Source organism: Lutjanus erythropterus, chromosome 16 (assembly GCF_056507025.1).
Source record: "Lutjanus erythropterus isolate fLutEry1 chromosome 16, fLutEry1.hap2, whole genome shotgun sequence".
Taxonomy (NCBI): domain Eukaryota; kingdom Metazoa; phylum Chordata; class Actinopteri; order Lutjaniformes; family Lutjanidae; genus Lutjanus; species Lutjanus erythropterus.
The window spans coordinates 15,891,292-15,905,327 of NC_139332.1; the positions used below are offsets into that span (position 1 = coordinate 15,891,292).

The 14,036-nt window shown below is 39.2% G+C and overlaps 1 protein-coding gene across 1 annotated transcript in view; it reads left to right on the forward strand.

The window, feature by feature from the left end:
- kcnh8 (potassium voltage-gated channel, subfamily H (eag-related), member 8) overlaps positions 1–14,036 on the forward strand; it is a 77,550-nt gene that overhangs the window by 38,126 nt on the left and 25,388 nt on the right. The window contains exons 7-10 of the mRNA XM_084738993.1: positions 606–810; positions 5,804–6,013; positions 9,874–10,073; positions 12,744–12,993. Coding sequence (XP_084595119.1) covers positions 606–810; positions 5,804–6,013; positions 9,874–10,073; positions 12,744–12,993 — 865 coding nt within the window. The remainder of the gene's footprint in view (positions 1–605; positions 811–5,803; positions 6,014–9,873; positions 10,074–12,743; positions 12,994–14,036) is intronic.

The following is a 14,036-nucleotide window of genomic DNA, read 5'->3' on the forward strand; positions in this document are numbered from 1 at the left end:
CAGAACAAAGCATCACCGTATTTCAATGGTGAGGATTAAACAACAAAACAAACACACCTGTGAGCAAGCGGCTGATTGCTGTAATTGGTAATTTACATTCAAGCTTCCTTCATCAAGAAATCTTCATATAGATCATATTGTTGATGAAGTTTCTAATTATAGTATTTGAGAGCATTTGAGCAGAGGACGTGAAGCGTGTTAAGAGCTTTTTGTCACCTCAAGCAGGGCTAAGTAATGTGTGTGTATTAAGCTGGTTTATCACTCTTCCCATGAGGTTTACTGCCTGTAAAAGGGAGATGGTTGCAGTGTGCTTCTCACTTTCATAGTTTCTGTTTCATACTCTTTATATCTGTCTGTCTCTCTGACCTTGCCCTCAGCAGAGCACCAGAAAATCTCTAGAAATGAAAAGTAGTGGTGGTACTTGATCGTTCTTTGAAAAGGAAAGAGACACGTGTTGCCTTCAGGAGCTATAGCAGTGGAAAGGGAGGGGGTAACTATACGGTGTTGATACACGTAAATGCCCTTCGTGACAGAAATTGCATGAAATCAATCAATGCAGTGTCAGCATCCTAAAAATAAATCTACCTTGTGCTGTTTTTCCCCAGGTGTCTGTGGTTCACCTGTTAAAAACAGTCCGTCTGCTCCGTTTGCTGCGGCTGCTCCAGAAGATGGACCGCTACTCGCAGCACAGCACCGTGGTCCTGACGCTGCTCATGTCCATGTTCGCCCTGCTGGCCCACTGGATGGCCTGCATCTGGTACATCATCGGCAAGATGGAGATGGAGGCCAACGCCTACAACTGGGATATTGGTAAGTAAAGGAAAATGATGAAGACACCACCCAGTCCAGCTGCTGTTGACTGTTGACTGTGTTGTCAGTTGTTTTAATACTGAATGAAGGATTGTAGTGGCAGTGCTGTTGGGAACTGTCCCGGAGGAAAGGAAAAGTTCAAAATAAGATTTCGACTTTGTTTCTCCTTGACATAAATGATACCAAATTAAGACTAATATGAGACTTGGACCATTCTCTCATGCTTTTTAAATTCGACTCCTGAGAAATAGCTTTTCAAAATGTTCTGTCTTTTGTCTCACTGCACTGATCTCAAATTTGTCTTAAATAATCAGCTCTTTAGATAACAGTGAGATCTAAAAGAAACCTTAAATTTGTCTCAGTGGTCAAATTAAGGTCTTACTCTTCCATACAGCCATCAAGGAGAAACCACTGAGACACCTAGTGGCTCAGGAAAAGATCCCTTGCACATTTATTTTTCACAAGATAAAGAAAAGACAATTGCATGAGCCAGTTTTCCTCAGGGATGTCAAGACCAAGTCAATCTTGAGCCACTGTTGGAGCTCAGGAGGTAAAAACTCCAGGAACACTTGAGTTTTGACCTCTCTCACCTTCTTCCCTTCCCTTTGAAGTTGGTGAGGTTGTGCCAAAAAACCTGCACTCTACTTTTATCAGTGCAACTCAGATGTACGGAAGCCCATTTTTGCCAATTTGATGAGGAAAAATTATTCTGTAAATCATTATTATGAGAAACTGAGTAGCAAAGTAACAACTTAGTTTCTCAACGTAATAAGCAACTTTCTCAAAACAATTACTTATCTCAAAATGGATTAATATCTAAAATTAATGAGATAGTAACTCAAAATAATGACTTAGTGTCTCAGAATAATGACTTATTGATTATATTGATTATGACTTGATTATTTCATTATAATGACTTCCTTTTTTCCATCACACTGGTGGAAATGGGCTTCAGATAAGAAGCGTATGTGTGTGTAATCTAACAGGATTTTTTTGCTATATTGCTTTGATATGAAATATGATATTATTTCCTCTGCTAATTGACCACAAAACATGATACAGAACATTGTGGAGATTCAGATTTAGGAAATAAAATAATTTGGTATTATTAAATGACTGGTAGTGACGGATGGCTGCCCATTGTAAAGCCTGGTTCTGCTTGAGGTTTCTGCCTCTTAAAAGGAAGTTTTTCCTGCGTTGTCAGCTTAGTGCTTTCCTGTGGCCTTCCTCTCTAATCCAGTTTGAGTAGGAATGTAGTTTCTGTGAACAGAAGATGACAAGGTAAACAGTGCTTAGATTTTTGATTATGCCTTCACATGTGCTTTATCTTAATTTTATTCTTATTCTTTAATTTAAATATATATATGTGTACAACAGGTGTACAAGATGTGTTCAACTATCTGGAGAGTTGAATGGCAGGAGAAGTGTACCTGCAGCAAGATGGTGTCATCATGTTAAATCACAACCATGTTGCATCAGCCATCAGCCATTATGATGCTGGGTTGGGATGAAGGCACTGAAAACTAATCGATGCAAGTCCATAAAAATGAGCGATTTAGTAGGGTTTTGATCTCAGTCCAGCAGCTCCAAGTGTGGCAGTTTCAGAGTGGATCTGTAGTCTGACATACAGTTTCTTGTGTTCCTGCTGCACAAGTAATTGTGTTTTTCATGCAGTAGTGAGGCTAGATGAAGTGTTTTCATTTTATCTACATTTTCCGAGCGGAGGGAGGCTTTATCCTGCTTTGTCAACCTCTGCGCTAAATCAATATAAAGGAAACATTATTATGGGCAAAAATGTGTAAAAAATAAATGGCTCGTGGCTCATGGCTCAGAATAAAGGCTATAAAGCTTAAATGTTCTTTTTTTTTTTATTGATATGGCATTGAGAAAAAAAGTCATTTTTCACCTCCTTCACATAAATTCCACATATATTTTATATAGGAGACTCATCTTCCCACACTTTGATTCTACTCTTTCTACTCTTTAAATCTTTCATCCAGATTTAACTTCCACTTTGTCTCAACTCTCTAAGCCCCCCGTCTTGTATGTATGGACGCCTGGTAAATACGTCGATACTCTGATGCTTTGCAGTTTCATTGCTCATTATTTCCAAATCATCTGAAAAGCTATTGATCCATGAAAAATGTGACTTTTTTCAGTAGGTATTATTTGATATCTGTTTGTTTTTAATCATGGATCTCATGTCTGATGTCAAACTACTAAGATGTTTATGTACAAGCAGGATTAAAAAAAACATCTAATCTAAAGAAACACTTCACACAAATGTAGATGCATTGTTTGGTCTTAAAAAGGATAGTTCAGATTATTTGGGTTTGTATGAGGCACTTATCGGTAGTCAGTGTGTCAGTGTGTCATTGGCTACAGTAGATGCTAGTCGGCACCCTCCAGTTTGGAGAAGTAGAGAGGAGTACCAGCATGGAAGCAAAGCAATTTACTGCTGTGGACACGGTCAACAGCAAAATGTATTTTAACACTTAAAAAAAAATCAATGTCAGTTTAAGTGTATGCTATATTTACAATATTTTCACAGCTTAACCTTAATGGCAGACAGCCTTTTCTGATTGGAAACCAGTGTTACATAAGCCAGTTATTTCTTTCCAAACCAATCAAACTCTTTAGGGGAAATCAGTAATTATGAACATGAACAAACTAACAGATGGAGGCAGTGGTAGATAAGCAACTCCTGTGTCCTGTGAAATACAATTAGTATATAGTGGGGAAAATATTTCGGATATAGTACACACTTAAAGTGATGTTGATTTTTTTTTTTTTTACATGGACCTTTTTTCAAGTTGCCAAAATATTTTCTGCTGCTGACTCTGTCTACACCTGTACTACTGACTATTGACCCCACTTCAAATACTATCCCATTAAAGGAATGAGGTAATATGACCTCAAATATTTATCAGAAAAGACTCAAAAGAGATGTTGGTTTGAAACACGTATTAGGTCTTTGCTAATAACTATGTTGGAGCTGATGTTTAGAGTCCAGAGACAGTCTGTCTTTGTCCCTTAATAATTCAGCAAACAGCTACATTAAGTTTATGATTTCCTCATTGATTTTACTGACTTCTGAGTCTGTTGTAAAATAAGTACTGAATGGAAAATGTGAGAGCAACAGCTACATCAGTGTGTGCCTGACTGAGCGACTGGCATGATTCTTCTCGTAATTCCCCCGCAGCCTCCAGGTCCCTCGTATAATGAGGCCCCCTGGGCTGATCTCTGGTCAGTATCGATGAGCTGCACTGCTTGCAATTACCTCGCTCGAGTGTCTTCCTAACCGGTTCCGGGTCAGCATTGACTGGGTCATGAGAACGATGCAGATTTCTCTTCACCAATTACTGTGTTTCAGTGTCATAAAATAACAGGTCAGCGCATGAGGCAGGATTAATGTGTTGTATCCTAATTATGCGTTTCTGATGCTGAACTGAGTGTTGAAGTCAGGCAGCTCTGAGGGGCTTCCATCCAATTACCATTCATCAGTGTCTGCAGGAGACTCTCCTGGGATCAGCCTCATGTCTTCTCCACACTGTACTGACCAGGGATCACTTCTGGTTCCCAACCATCTGATCTGCCTCCACTGTTAAATCCATTGTTCTGCTGCTCACCACAGTCTCCAGACCTGAGAAACAATGCTGTCAGCTTTGTCTGCATGTACATGCTTCACTGCACTAAGCTTGTAGATGTTCACTGCAGCTCAGTGGATCTAAAAAACACAAAAGATCACATGGTGCACTTAAAGTGATAACAGTTAGGCCTTTCGGAAAGTCAGAAGTCTGTGGAAAGTTTGTGAAAATAGCTTTTCAAAGTTTTGTGATTAGGCTTCTTTTGACTGCTGCTGTTTTTCTTGAAAAGGTAACCCTATATTTGAAGTAGTGAGCATAAGAATGTCATTAGACTGTCATAACCATGGCATGGCACCTGTCTTAATGATTGTTGTAAAAAGTGTAATTTGCTCACTTTTAATACAAAGCTGACTTATTGTTTGAGATGTCTTGGTAATGGAAACTTGAAATTAACCAAGACAGCATAACCTGTGAATGTCTCTGTCATGAAAAATCAGATTTAAAGGAACTGTTTAGCTGTAAGTTTTAACATTTATGGTTTGCTTTGACACTGGGCATCTCGAGACCATTATAACTGTGTCATGAATATTTTCCCAGACCTCAAGTAAAGTGGTACATTTTGGACTTGTCATAAAGACGACAGCAGCCAGTTTGACAGGGAATACAGTACTAAGGTGGTTTTCTTGCCGGGTTTGGCTGCTGGCAACCTGGAGTCGAGTCAGCTAATTAGGCAGCGAGCTCCACAGCTAACTGAGCTAACTAGCTGACGCCAACTACAGATGACGACAGATAGTGGTTTGCCTACCTTAGTAACAAGTAAACAAGCTAACTGCTATCTGTCCATCAGCTAATTCTGTAAGTTAAATCACCTTGGTACTGTAATCTGCTGTCAAATTGGTCTTATAACATTTAATGACATCTATATGACAAGTCCAAGACCACTTAAGTTGAGGTCAAGGAAAATATTCATGACAAACTTAAAATGGTCTCATGGCAGCCATTGTCAAAACCAACTACATATGACAGTTTAATGTCATGTCAAAACGTAAAGCTAAACACTTTCTTTAAGTCGATAATGTCAAGTTGTCATGACAAAGACATTTTTGTCTTGGTTAATGTCAATTTGTCATAAAGACAGTATTGGCTTAGTTAATGTCAGTATCAATGATAGTTAACGACAACAGTCATAAACATTCATGAAGATTCCTTCATGTTCATGGCAGGCATCATGACATGGTTATGACAGTTCAGTAATAGTTATTATCATTATTACTGTAAATACTGCTTCAGAACAGATATTGTGTCTTAAAAAATTATTCTCCCATGTTTGCCATTTAATAACCATGCATGAAGCATTTGTCCTTCCATTTATCAGTATGCCCATTTTCCAACATCTTAAAATACAGGATGGCTCCATGAACTGGGGAAGCGTCTGGAGTCGCCCTACTACTCCATAGGAGGTGTGAACGGGACCGGCAGCGGACCTTCCATCCGCAGCGTCTACGTCGCCTCACTGTACTTCACCCTCAGCAGTCTGACCAGCGTGGGCTTCGGCAATGTGTCGGCCAACACAGACACCGAGAAGATCTTCTCTATTTGCGTCATGCTTATTGGAGGTACACAGAATACACACATCAGTGATCACATGCATATGAAGTATTATAAAAGGCATGTTATTTTTTTAAGTCTACAAATGGTTTGGAAATGACTTTTTTGATTTTTATGTTTTACACAGCTTCAATAGTATGGAAACATGTAGAATTATAGTGTATGATGTACATCTGCTACGTCCCAGTTTAAAGATTCAACTGACCCTTCTTAAGTCCAACCCTTTTTTGCTCTGTGCTCAAATAACATTCACCTTTCTCTTTTCCTGTTTATTTATATAAATATGTCATGTGCTACGCTCGTCTTTGTTGATAAGAAAAAGAAATTTCAAGGATGGTAAGAAGATGGTGCTGGAGGACCAGTAAGTGACATTCAGTCACGTCTCAATTAGCCAATGTTAGAAAAATGCTAGTGAACTAGAGAGCTAATCTGCATCATTCGTTAGCTAGTGTTTTGCTTTTATTGCAAAATGCTTGATAACTAGCTAGTTAATCTACATCAATCAATAGCTTGTTTGTTACATTTGAGCTAATCTTAGCAAAGGCTAGCTAATATATAGCAATCGTAAGATAGATTGATAGTTTAGCTAGTTGATAAGATAGCTTTTTGCTAACATTAAATTTCTCAAAATGTGAAAATGTGACTTTTAAAGGTCCCTCCCTATAATTAACCATCTTCAAAATTTGGTTTTCTTTTCAACATTGATGAGTCTTGCACATAGCAAATCTAAGTGTAGGAAAAGTGAATAACAATATCAACAACAAAATCATTAACCTACAGTTTCACTATAATGCAATGGCAAGTATAGTATATATTGAACAGACCTGCAAGATGGTCTGATCCAGTTTAAACTGGATTGTTACACTAGGTTTGGTTTTGGGGGGCTGAACAGAGGTCACCGTGGTGGGGTTTTCCCAGTGGACACTCCCTGCTCTGGTTCGGCTAAATGTTAAATGTCCCTGGCTGCCTCAGGGCAGTAGCAGTCACAGATGCACAACACACATACGCGTACTGTCCCTTGTGTATTAACACGAAATGAAAACTAACACAAAGCACCTGTTTATATTTATTCCAGAGCATGAGTTAAATGCAGTGAGTTTGTGGAAGGAATTGAATTATAGCCTAAAATGAAGTTTGTTCTGCTGTACAGTTAAAAATATTAATAATTGAATTTGCAGTTACCTCATGCCATCAGTTTTAAATGAAGTGACTAAAAGCTAATCAATGCATATGTCAGAAAAGGATTCAGTGGCCCAGCAGTCACACCCGGTGTGTCGTCTGTGTTCAGTGTTGTCATGTCCAGAGGTGTCGACACCCTGCAGCACAGCTGGAAACTGAATGAGATAAGGAGAATACATTATCTGTGGGTGTATAAATGGCAGGTGTCATCTGTCATACCAATCAAACCGGCTCTTCTCAGTCCTGACACTGATGCTCCTGTCTGGGAGGTGCAGAGCTGCAAGACATGAATGTAAATATAACATTATATGGTTGACTGGTTTGTCTGAGTATTTGGTCACAGAAATTGAAAGTTTACAATAAGTATGATGTTTAATGTTTACATGGTAGAAAAAATGTTGATGTTTTTGCAGCGGTGCAAAGTAAGTATTGTAAATACATTATCACAAGTACCGTATTTATTTATTTATACCGTATAAATTCATGGTACTTTATTTGAGTATTTCCATTTCATACCACTATATACTTCTACTCTACTACATCTTAGAAGCATATATCGTACTTTCTTCTCCTCTACATTTGTCTGATAACTTTAGTTAATAGTCAGATTACATCTTTTCTACCCTTCCTGTCCAATTAAAACCATGTAGCTTCAAATTCGGCAACTTTCAATTAGTTTTTTCTGATAAGAGTGCCATAACCTTGCCATAAGTCTTATGAATGTCCAGTAAGTGTCAATGTGTCATTGTGGTCAATCATGTCATTTTTAATTCAAAGTTGACATTGTTTGGGATGTCTTTGTTATGACAACTTTACATGATCAAACTTGAAGAAATATTTAGCTTTATGTTTTTAACGTTACTTTAAACTGTCATAGGTGGTTGGTTTTGACACTGGCTGCCATGAGACCATTATAAGTGTGTCATGAATATATTCTTTGAGCTCAAATACAGTGGTACCTTTTGGGCTTGTCATAAAGGTGCCATTAAATGTTATAAGTGCAGTACTAAGGTGTAAAGCTTACAGAGTTACCTGATAGACAGACAGCAGTTAGCTTGTTAGCTTGTTGCCACAGCAGGTTAAACACCACCTGCTCTTAACTGTGGCTGGCGTTAGCTAGTTAGCTCGGTTACCCCCATGGAACTACCTACCTAATTAGCTGACTCAGCATCGGGATGCCAGGCGCCAAACCCACCAAAGAGAACTGAAAACAGGGCTGTTTTGAACTCACGAGTTGACTTTTTAGAGATAGATGGTTCCCACTGGACAACAAAACATAGAATTAACATCTGCAGCAGAACTTCCACATAAATGTGGCAGTGATATTAATCCAGAAACATCATATATAATAATAAAACACTGACTGGAACCATTTTTTTTTAGAAAAATGAGTTCTTCTACGTTTGATATTTTATGTACAGTATATTTTTAATTACAGTCACACTGTCAAAACTCCCCCCTCAGTCACCAAAACAGCTCTATATGGGCCAAACTGTCAATCATTATTCATGGTTTCCACTCAAAATGCATTCAGTGACCACATTTTCTACAAATCCATTAACTATTTTCTTATTCATACTCCACCACCTGTAAAACACTAGATATTTGCTCCACATTTTTCAGTTGCACATTTGAACAAACCTCCAAACACAGCAGATTTTAGAGCAATTTTAGCTGAAAGTCTAGCCAGGTGTTGTGTTGTTGATGTCGTTACCAAACAGACAAAAGTGGAAGATGATTTTGTTTGGAAACATGCGTCGAGGAAGACAGGTTGGTGTGGAAACAAGAGTGGTGCTGTTGGATTAGAAATTTCAAGATGTGTCAAAGTGACATTGTACGCTTTCTGGAGAATTGTTGCACATGTTTTGGTCAAACAAGCTTATTTTGACACATTTGAAGTGTTTTGTTGGTTTTAGTGAGTTTTTGAGGTGATGGTCAAAGAGGTGAGATTGTTTGGCCAAAATGCATGTTGCTAACCCAAACTATATTGAAGATGTTTTGAAAAAGAAACTTCAGTAAACTGTAAGGTTTCTAAAGCATGGACTTCTCTTGTAGTTGAGCATTTTCACAGTGTGATATTAGTTCTTTTACTCAAGTAAAGGATTTAATACTTCTTCCACCACTGGTTGTTTTTGATTGATTTAAGTTCCTCCTCGTCTCTGCCAGTATGGAGCTTCTTTAGTGCTGTATAGGGATTCCATCAATCAAACATGGAGGCAGTTATTCAGCCTACAGGCTGCTGTAAAATAAACACTTAATTGAGTGCAGACTTATATTGCAGCTGAAATTGTTTTGTTTCTATCTACTGGCAGTATAGACTATATGTGTAATATAGTGGCAGGATTTGTGGGATTCTGTAGAGACGTGGTGAGGACATGAAAATAAGGCAGATCGTGGCGACTCCCTGTTTCTGTCCCTGCAATGTTGACCTGGTTTGAGCTGGCAGGAGGTCCAAGTGCAAATCCCAGTCATAGCTCTAATCTTCAACCCCTGCTGCTGCTCTTCCTACACTCTGGCCCTGTTGAGGTTACAGTTTACTAAAATATTTCTCTGCCCCCTGCTAAAGTAGCAGCCAGGTTTACCTGTTTTGGTTCCCCGTCTTGACTGTCCCTTTCACTCTATTTCATTCATGCTCATGCACCACTATCCCCCCTCTCAAACCGCTTAACCCTTTTGTTTTTCCTTGCAGCACTGATGCACGCCTTGGTTTTTGGTAATGTGACGGCCATTATCCAGAGGATGTACTCACGCTGGTCCCAGTACCACACCAGAACCAAAGACCTCAAGGACTTCATCCGTGTCCATCACCTGCCGCAGAGCCTCAAGCAGCGAATGCTGGAGTATTTTCAGACGACCTGGTCGGTCAACAACGGCATCGACTGTAATGAGGTACCACCAGCGTATTATACGTAAACTGGTATAGATCATTATCCTACCTTTTCAGTTAACTTCTGTTTTTGACACCTGACAACACAGCCTGCAGGGATCAATAATTCATTTGAAAGGATCACGTGCTGCTCACTGCTCACGTATCGTCCACATTCAAACTCATCACACGTGTAGTAATGTGATCAATATTACACGATCCTCTGCAATGTGAGTGATATGTTTTCCTCAGTGCTGACTGACAGAGAGAGGACAGAAGACACCACTTCTCTGTCTTATATTGTCATTAGGGAATGACAGGATATGTTGTAACCTTGAGATTCTTGGGTTTAAAGGGACAGTTCACCCTACAATCAAAAATAAAATCAAAAATGTTATGCTGCTTATCCATCAAAATTGTTTTGGTGTGAGCTGCAGAGCAATGGAACAAGAGGGCACTCAGCTTCAGATTCAGTTTTATTGTTTCAACTCAATCACACTCACACTCAAAAAGACCAAAAATCGTAGGTCTTACCCCCTGAACCTGCAGCAAATTAAAAGACAAATAATAATAGAACAAACTTTCAGAACTTTCAGCAGTAATAAAAGTGATTAAATCCCTTTAAACACTTGCAGAAATTCTTCTAGATTGCTTGTACTCAGACTCATGTTACTATGTGCCAAGTACAAGCAATGTAGAGAAAGATGTGATGAATTTAGGTGACCATGTCAATACATGTGAAACTGGGGCAACAGGACATCACACAAAGTTTTTTTTTTTTTTTTTCAGATATTTGTGCTTTACTTGAGTATTTGTTTCTGCATTATGCTACAACCTCACTGCTACATGGTGTCAGATGGAAATATTATACTTTTAATTCACTACATTTATTTGAGAGCTTTTGTCACTTGTTGCTTTGTCAATTGCAAAATGCAAAAACATTGAACTATCCAGTAGCATATAAAGTACTTAGAATTAGCATTGACCACATTGACCTGCTACAAATTTAAATGCTGCATACTGATTAATACAATAATATAATATAATATAATATAATATAATATAATATAATATAATATAATATAATACAATATAACATAATAAACTGAGAAATGGAGACAGATGGAGACAGAGGTTTGCAAATGTTGGCATGAAAACAGCTTAAAGAAAACACAACCAGAAAAAGGAGGTGTTGAGCATCACCTTTCTGTTGACAAGCCCAGGGAAACAGAGGGAGCAGTTTGTAGTCTAATAGCAGCTCGTCCCTCCAGGCTGTGAATGCCTGCGAGACAGCTGTCAGAGCCCTGATCAGCACCGAGATGGAGTGACGATGATGAATCCCAGACAGATGAATTATAGATGGGCCTGTTGATTAAAGTCAGCCTGGCTCTGACAACTCATTGATCGACTCTGTGTGACGGTGAGCCCCAGATCTCTGTCATGACAATGAGACTGACAGACAGATGACATGCAGTGTTTTGACTTTACTGTGATACAGGTTTTTCCAGATTGAATTTGATTGTTTATGTTTTTTGTGTAGCAACTGTGTATATTGTGTTTAAAGCAGAATGATTCTTGTACAAACTCTCTTTAAATAATTGGCTTATTGTAATCAAGTAGCTGGCTTGCAGTGTTCATTTTGTGTCTTTTCTATGTGACAACATACGGAAAACTTTTATTTTAAAACTACAGTAATTCTTCTCTTTGCTTTACTCCCATGATACCTTGTCTCACCATAACCTGTCTGCGTCCAGCTGACCACCTGGTGCTGCAGGCACATTGAAATAATGATGGAGGGAAAAGTGATTTTCTCTCAAAGAAGAATGTAGTCTCCTTAAAGCTGATGACAAACTGCCAAAAACCTGTCAATTAGATCTATCAGACAGTAAAATTGAGTTTATATACAGAACTGTACTTTATTATAGTGTATTTGAATTATACACAGTACGGTAATTTAATTCACACAGTAACTTGAAAACTGTTTGCTTCACCATATTTTGAAATAGTCACTAAAAATCAGTGAATAGTGAAGTTATGTGTTTCATCACTTTATATTCATGTGATAAATACACAAATGTCAATTAGATGGTAATCTGTATTAGAAATAATGTTAAGAAAAAAACTGTTTTATAGTAATCATCCACTTACGGCGATCAATTTGACCTGGACAGACACAATCATCATAAGAGGTTTCTACAGTATTAGTGAATTATAGTGTTTTTTAACACAGACATCTTTATTCTGAGGGTCAATCATTGAGTTATTATCAGTGTTCTAGGCTTTGACTCAAAACATCTTGTTCATAGATGTATGATATATTCAGCATCACACAAAAGAAAGGAATCATGCTGTTTATGTGCTGACTGGAAATTTAATTATACAGTGTACTGTACGTATTTTTGAGGAGGTTTTCCTCTCTGAATCAGCCGTCTAAGGATATAGGGTGCCATGTGCTGTGCAGATTATAAAACCCTCTGAGGCAAACTATTGATTTTGCACTATGTAAATAAACTTAACTTGGCTTGACACAAGTGTTTTCTGTAGTACAATAGCTTAGGAATCAAATCAAAGGCAACCAAGGCTGGAAATTTAATCACTGAGTTGCAGCATGGTTTCACAGCTGTCACGCCTCTCCTCTCCTCCCTCTTTCTCCCTCTTGGTCTCATTCTCTCTCTGCCACGCTCCCTCCACAGCTGCTGAAGGACTTCCCAGACGAGCTGCGATCCGACATCACCATGCACCTTAACAAGGAGATCCTGGAGCTGTCGCTGTTTGCCTCCGCCAGCCGCGGCTGCCTGCGCTCCCTGTCGCTGCACATCAAGACCTCCTTCTGTGCTCCGGGAGAGTACCTCCTCCGCCAGGGCGACGCGCTGCAGGCCATCTTCTTCGTCTGCTCGGGGTCCATGGAGGTGCTGAAAGATGGCATGGTGCTCGCTATCCTGGGTACGATAAAGGATGGAGGAGATGGAGGAAGAAAGGGGCAATAAATCCTCTGTGCCGTCATTATAGTTTTACAAGGAAGAAACTCCCAGCAGCAAGCTTCATAATAAAGCTCTGTGCGGCTCATTGCGATAAAGCCGGGTCTGTAAATGAGCCCATTGTGTAGAATTAGGAGCATTACAGTGTCCTAAAGGCTACAGCTCATACTGTGAGCCTACTGTTATTTAACCCCCATACAATCAACGAGTTACATGTCATTTTTCAATACATACTCACAGTAAGAGCCGAGGAAGAATTTATCTGTAGCTGCGCATAATAATGGGGCAGCTTAGCTTTACTTGATGTTGGGTGACATTATACTATTAATCCCTTCAGAACAACCCAGGATCCATCAGCTCCATACAAGTTGAGCCAGTCCAGTCTCGTGATGTCCAGCTGAGTATCAAGTCTATTCTATAGCATTGTAATTCAGTCCTGTCCACTTTAATCTGTGTTGTCCACTTCAGTCCAGCCCATTTCATCAGTCCAATTCACTGGAGTCAGGTAATTTCAGCTCCATCCAGTGGAGGCCGGATTAGCACTGTCCATGGGAGGTATAGTTTAAATCAGTCTTCATACGGCACCAAAAATTTGTTTGCCTTCTTAGTCAGCAGCTAATCACGACAGGCTTGTTGGAGCTCAGAAACGATCACTTGCAATCACTGCACAATGTGTGCTGGTTAGATCTGTGTCCAACTTGATCCCAAGTTGTTCTGACACCGTGCACACGTGGGCGATAATAACCTCACAAGACCAAAGCTTATTTAGAGCCAGGCGCCGCAGTTGGTCTCCAACAAAAGCAAGACCCAGGGCATCACAGGTTACAGTAGATTCAAGCTGTATGCCCCCAGTTAGGAGGAGAGGAGAGGGGCAAGCTAAGCAATAAACTGTTGTGAACAAGGGTAAGCAACAAAATGTATTTTAACCACTTAAAAAGGCTTAAAATCAGTATCAGCTCACGTGTACACTGTATTTAGAATATTTTCACTCCTTTACCTCGCTGTCAG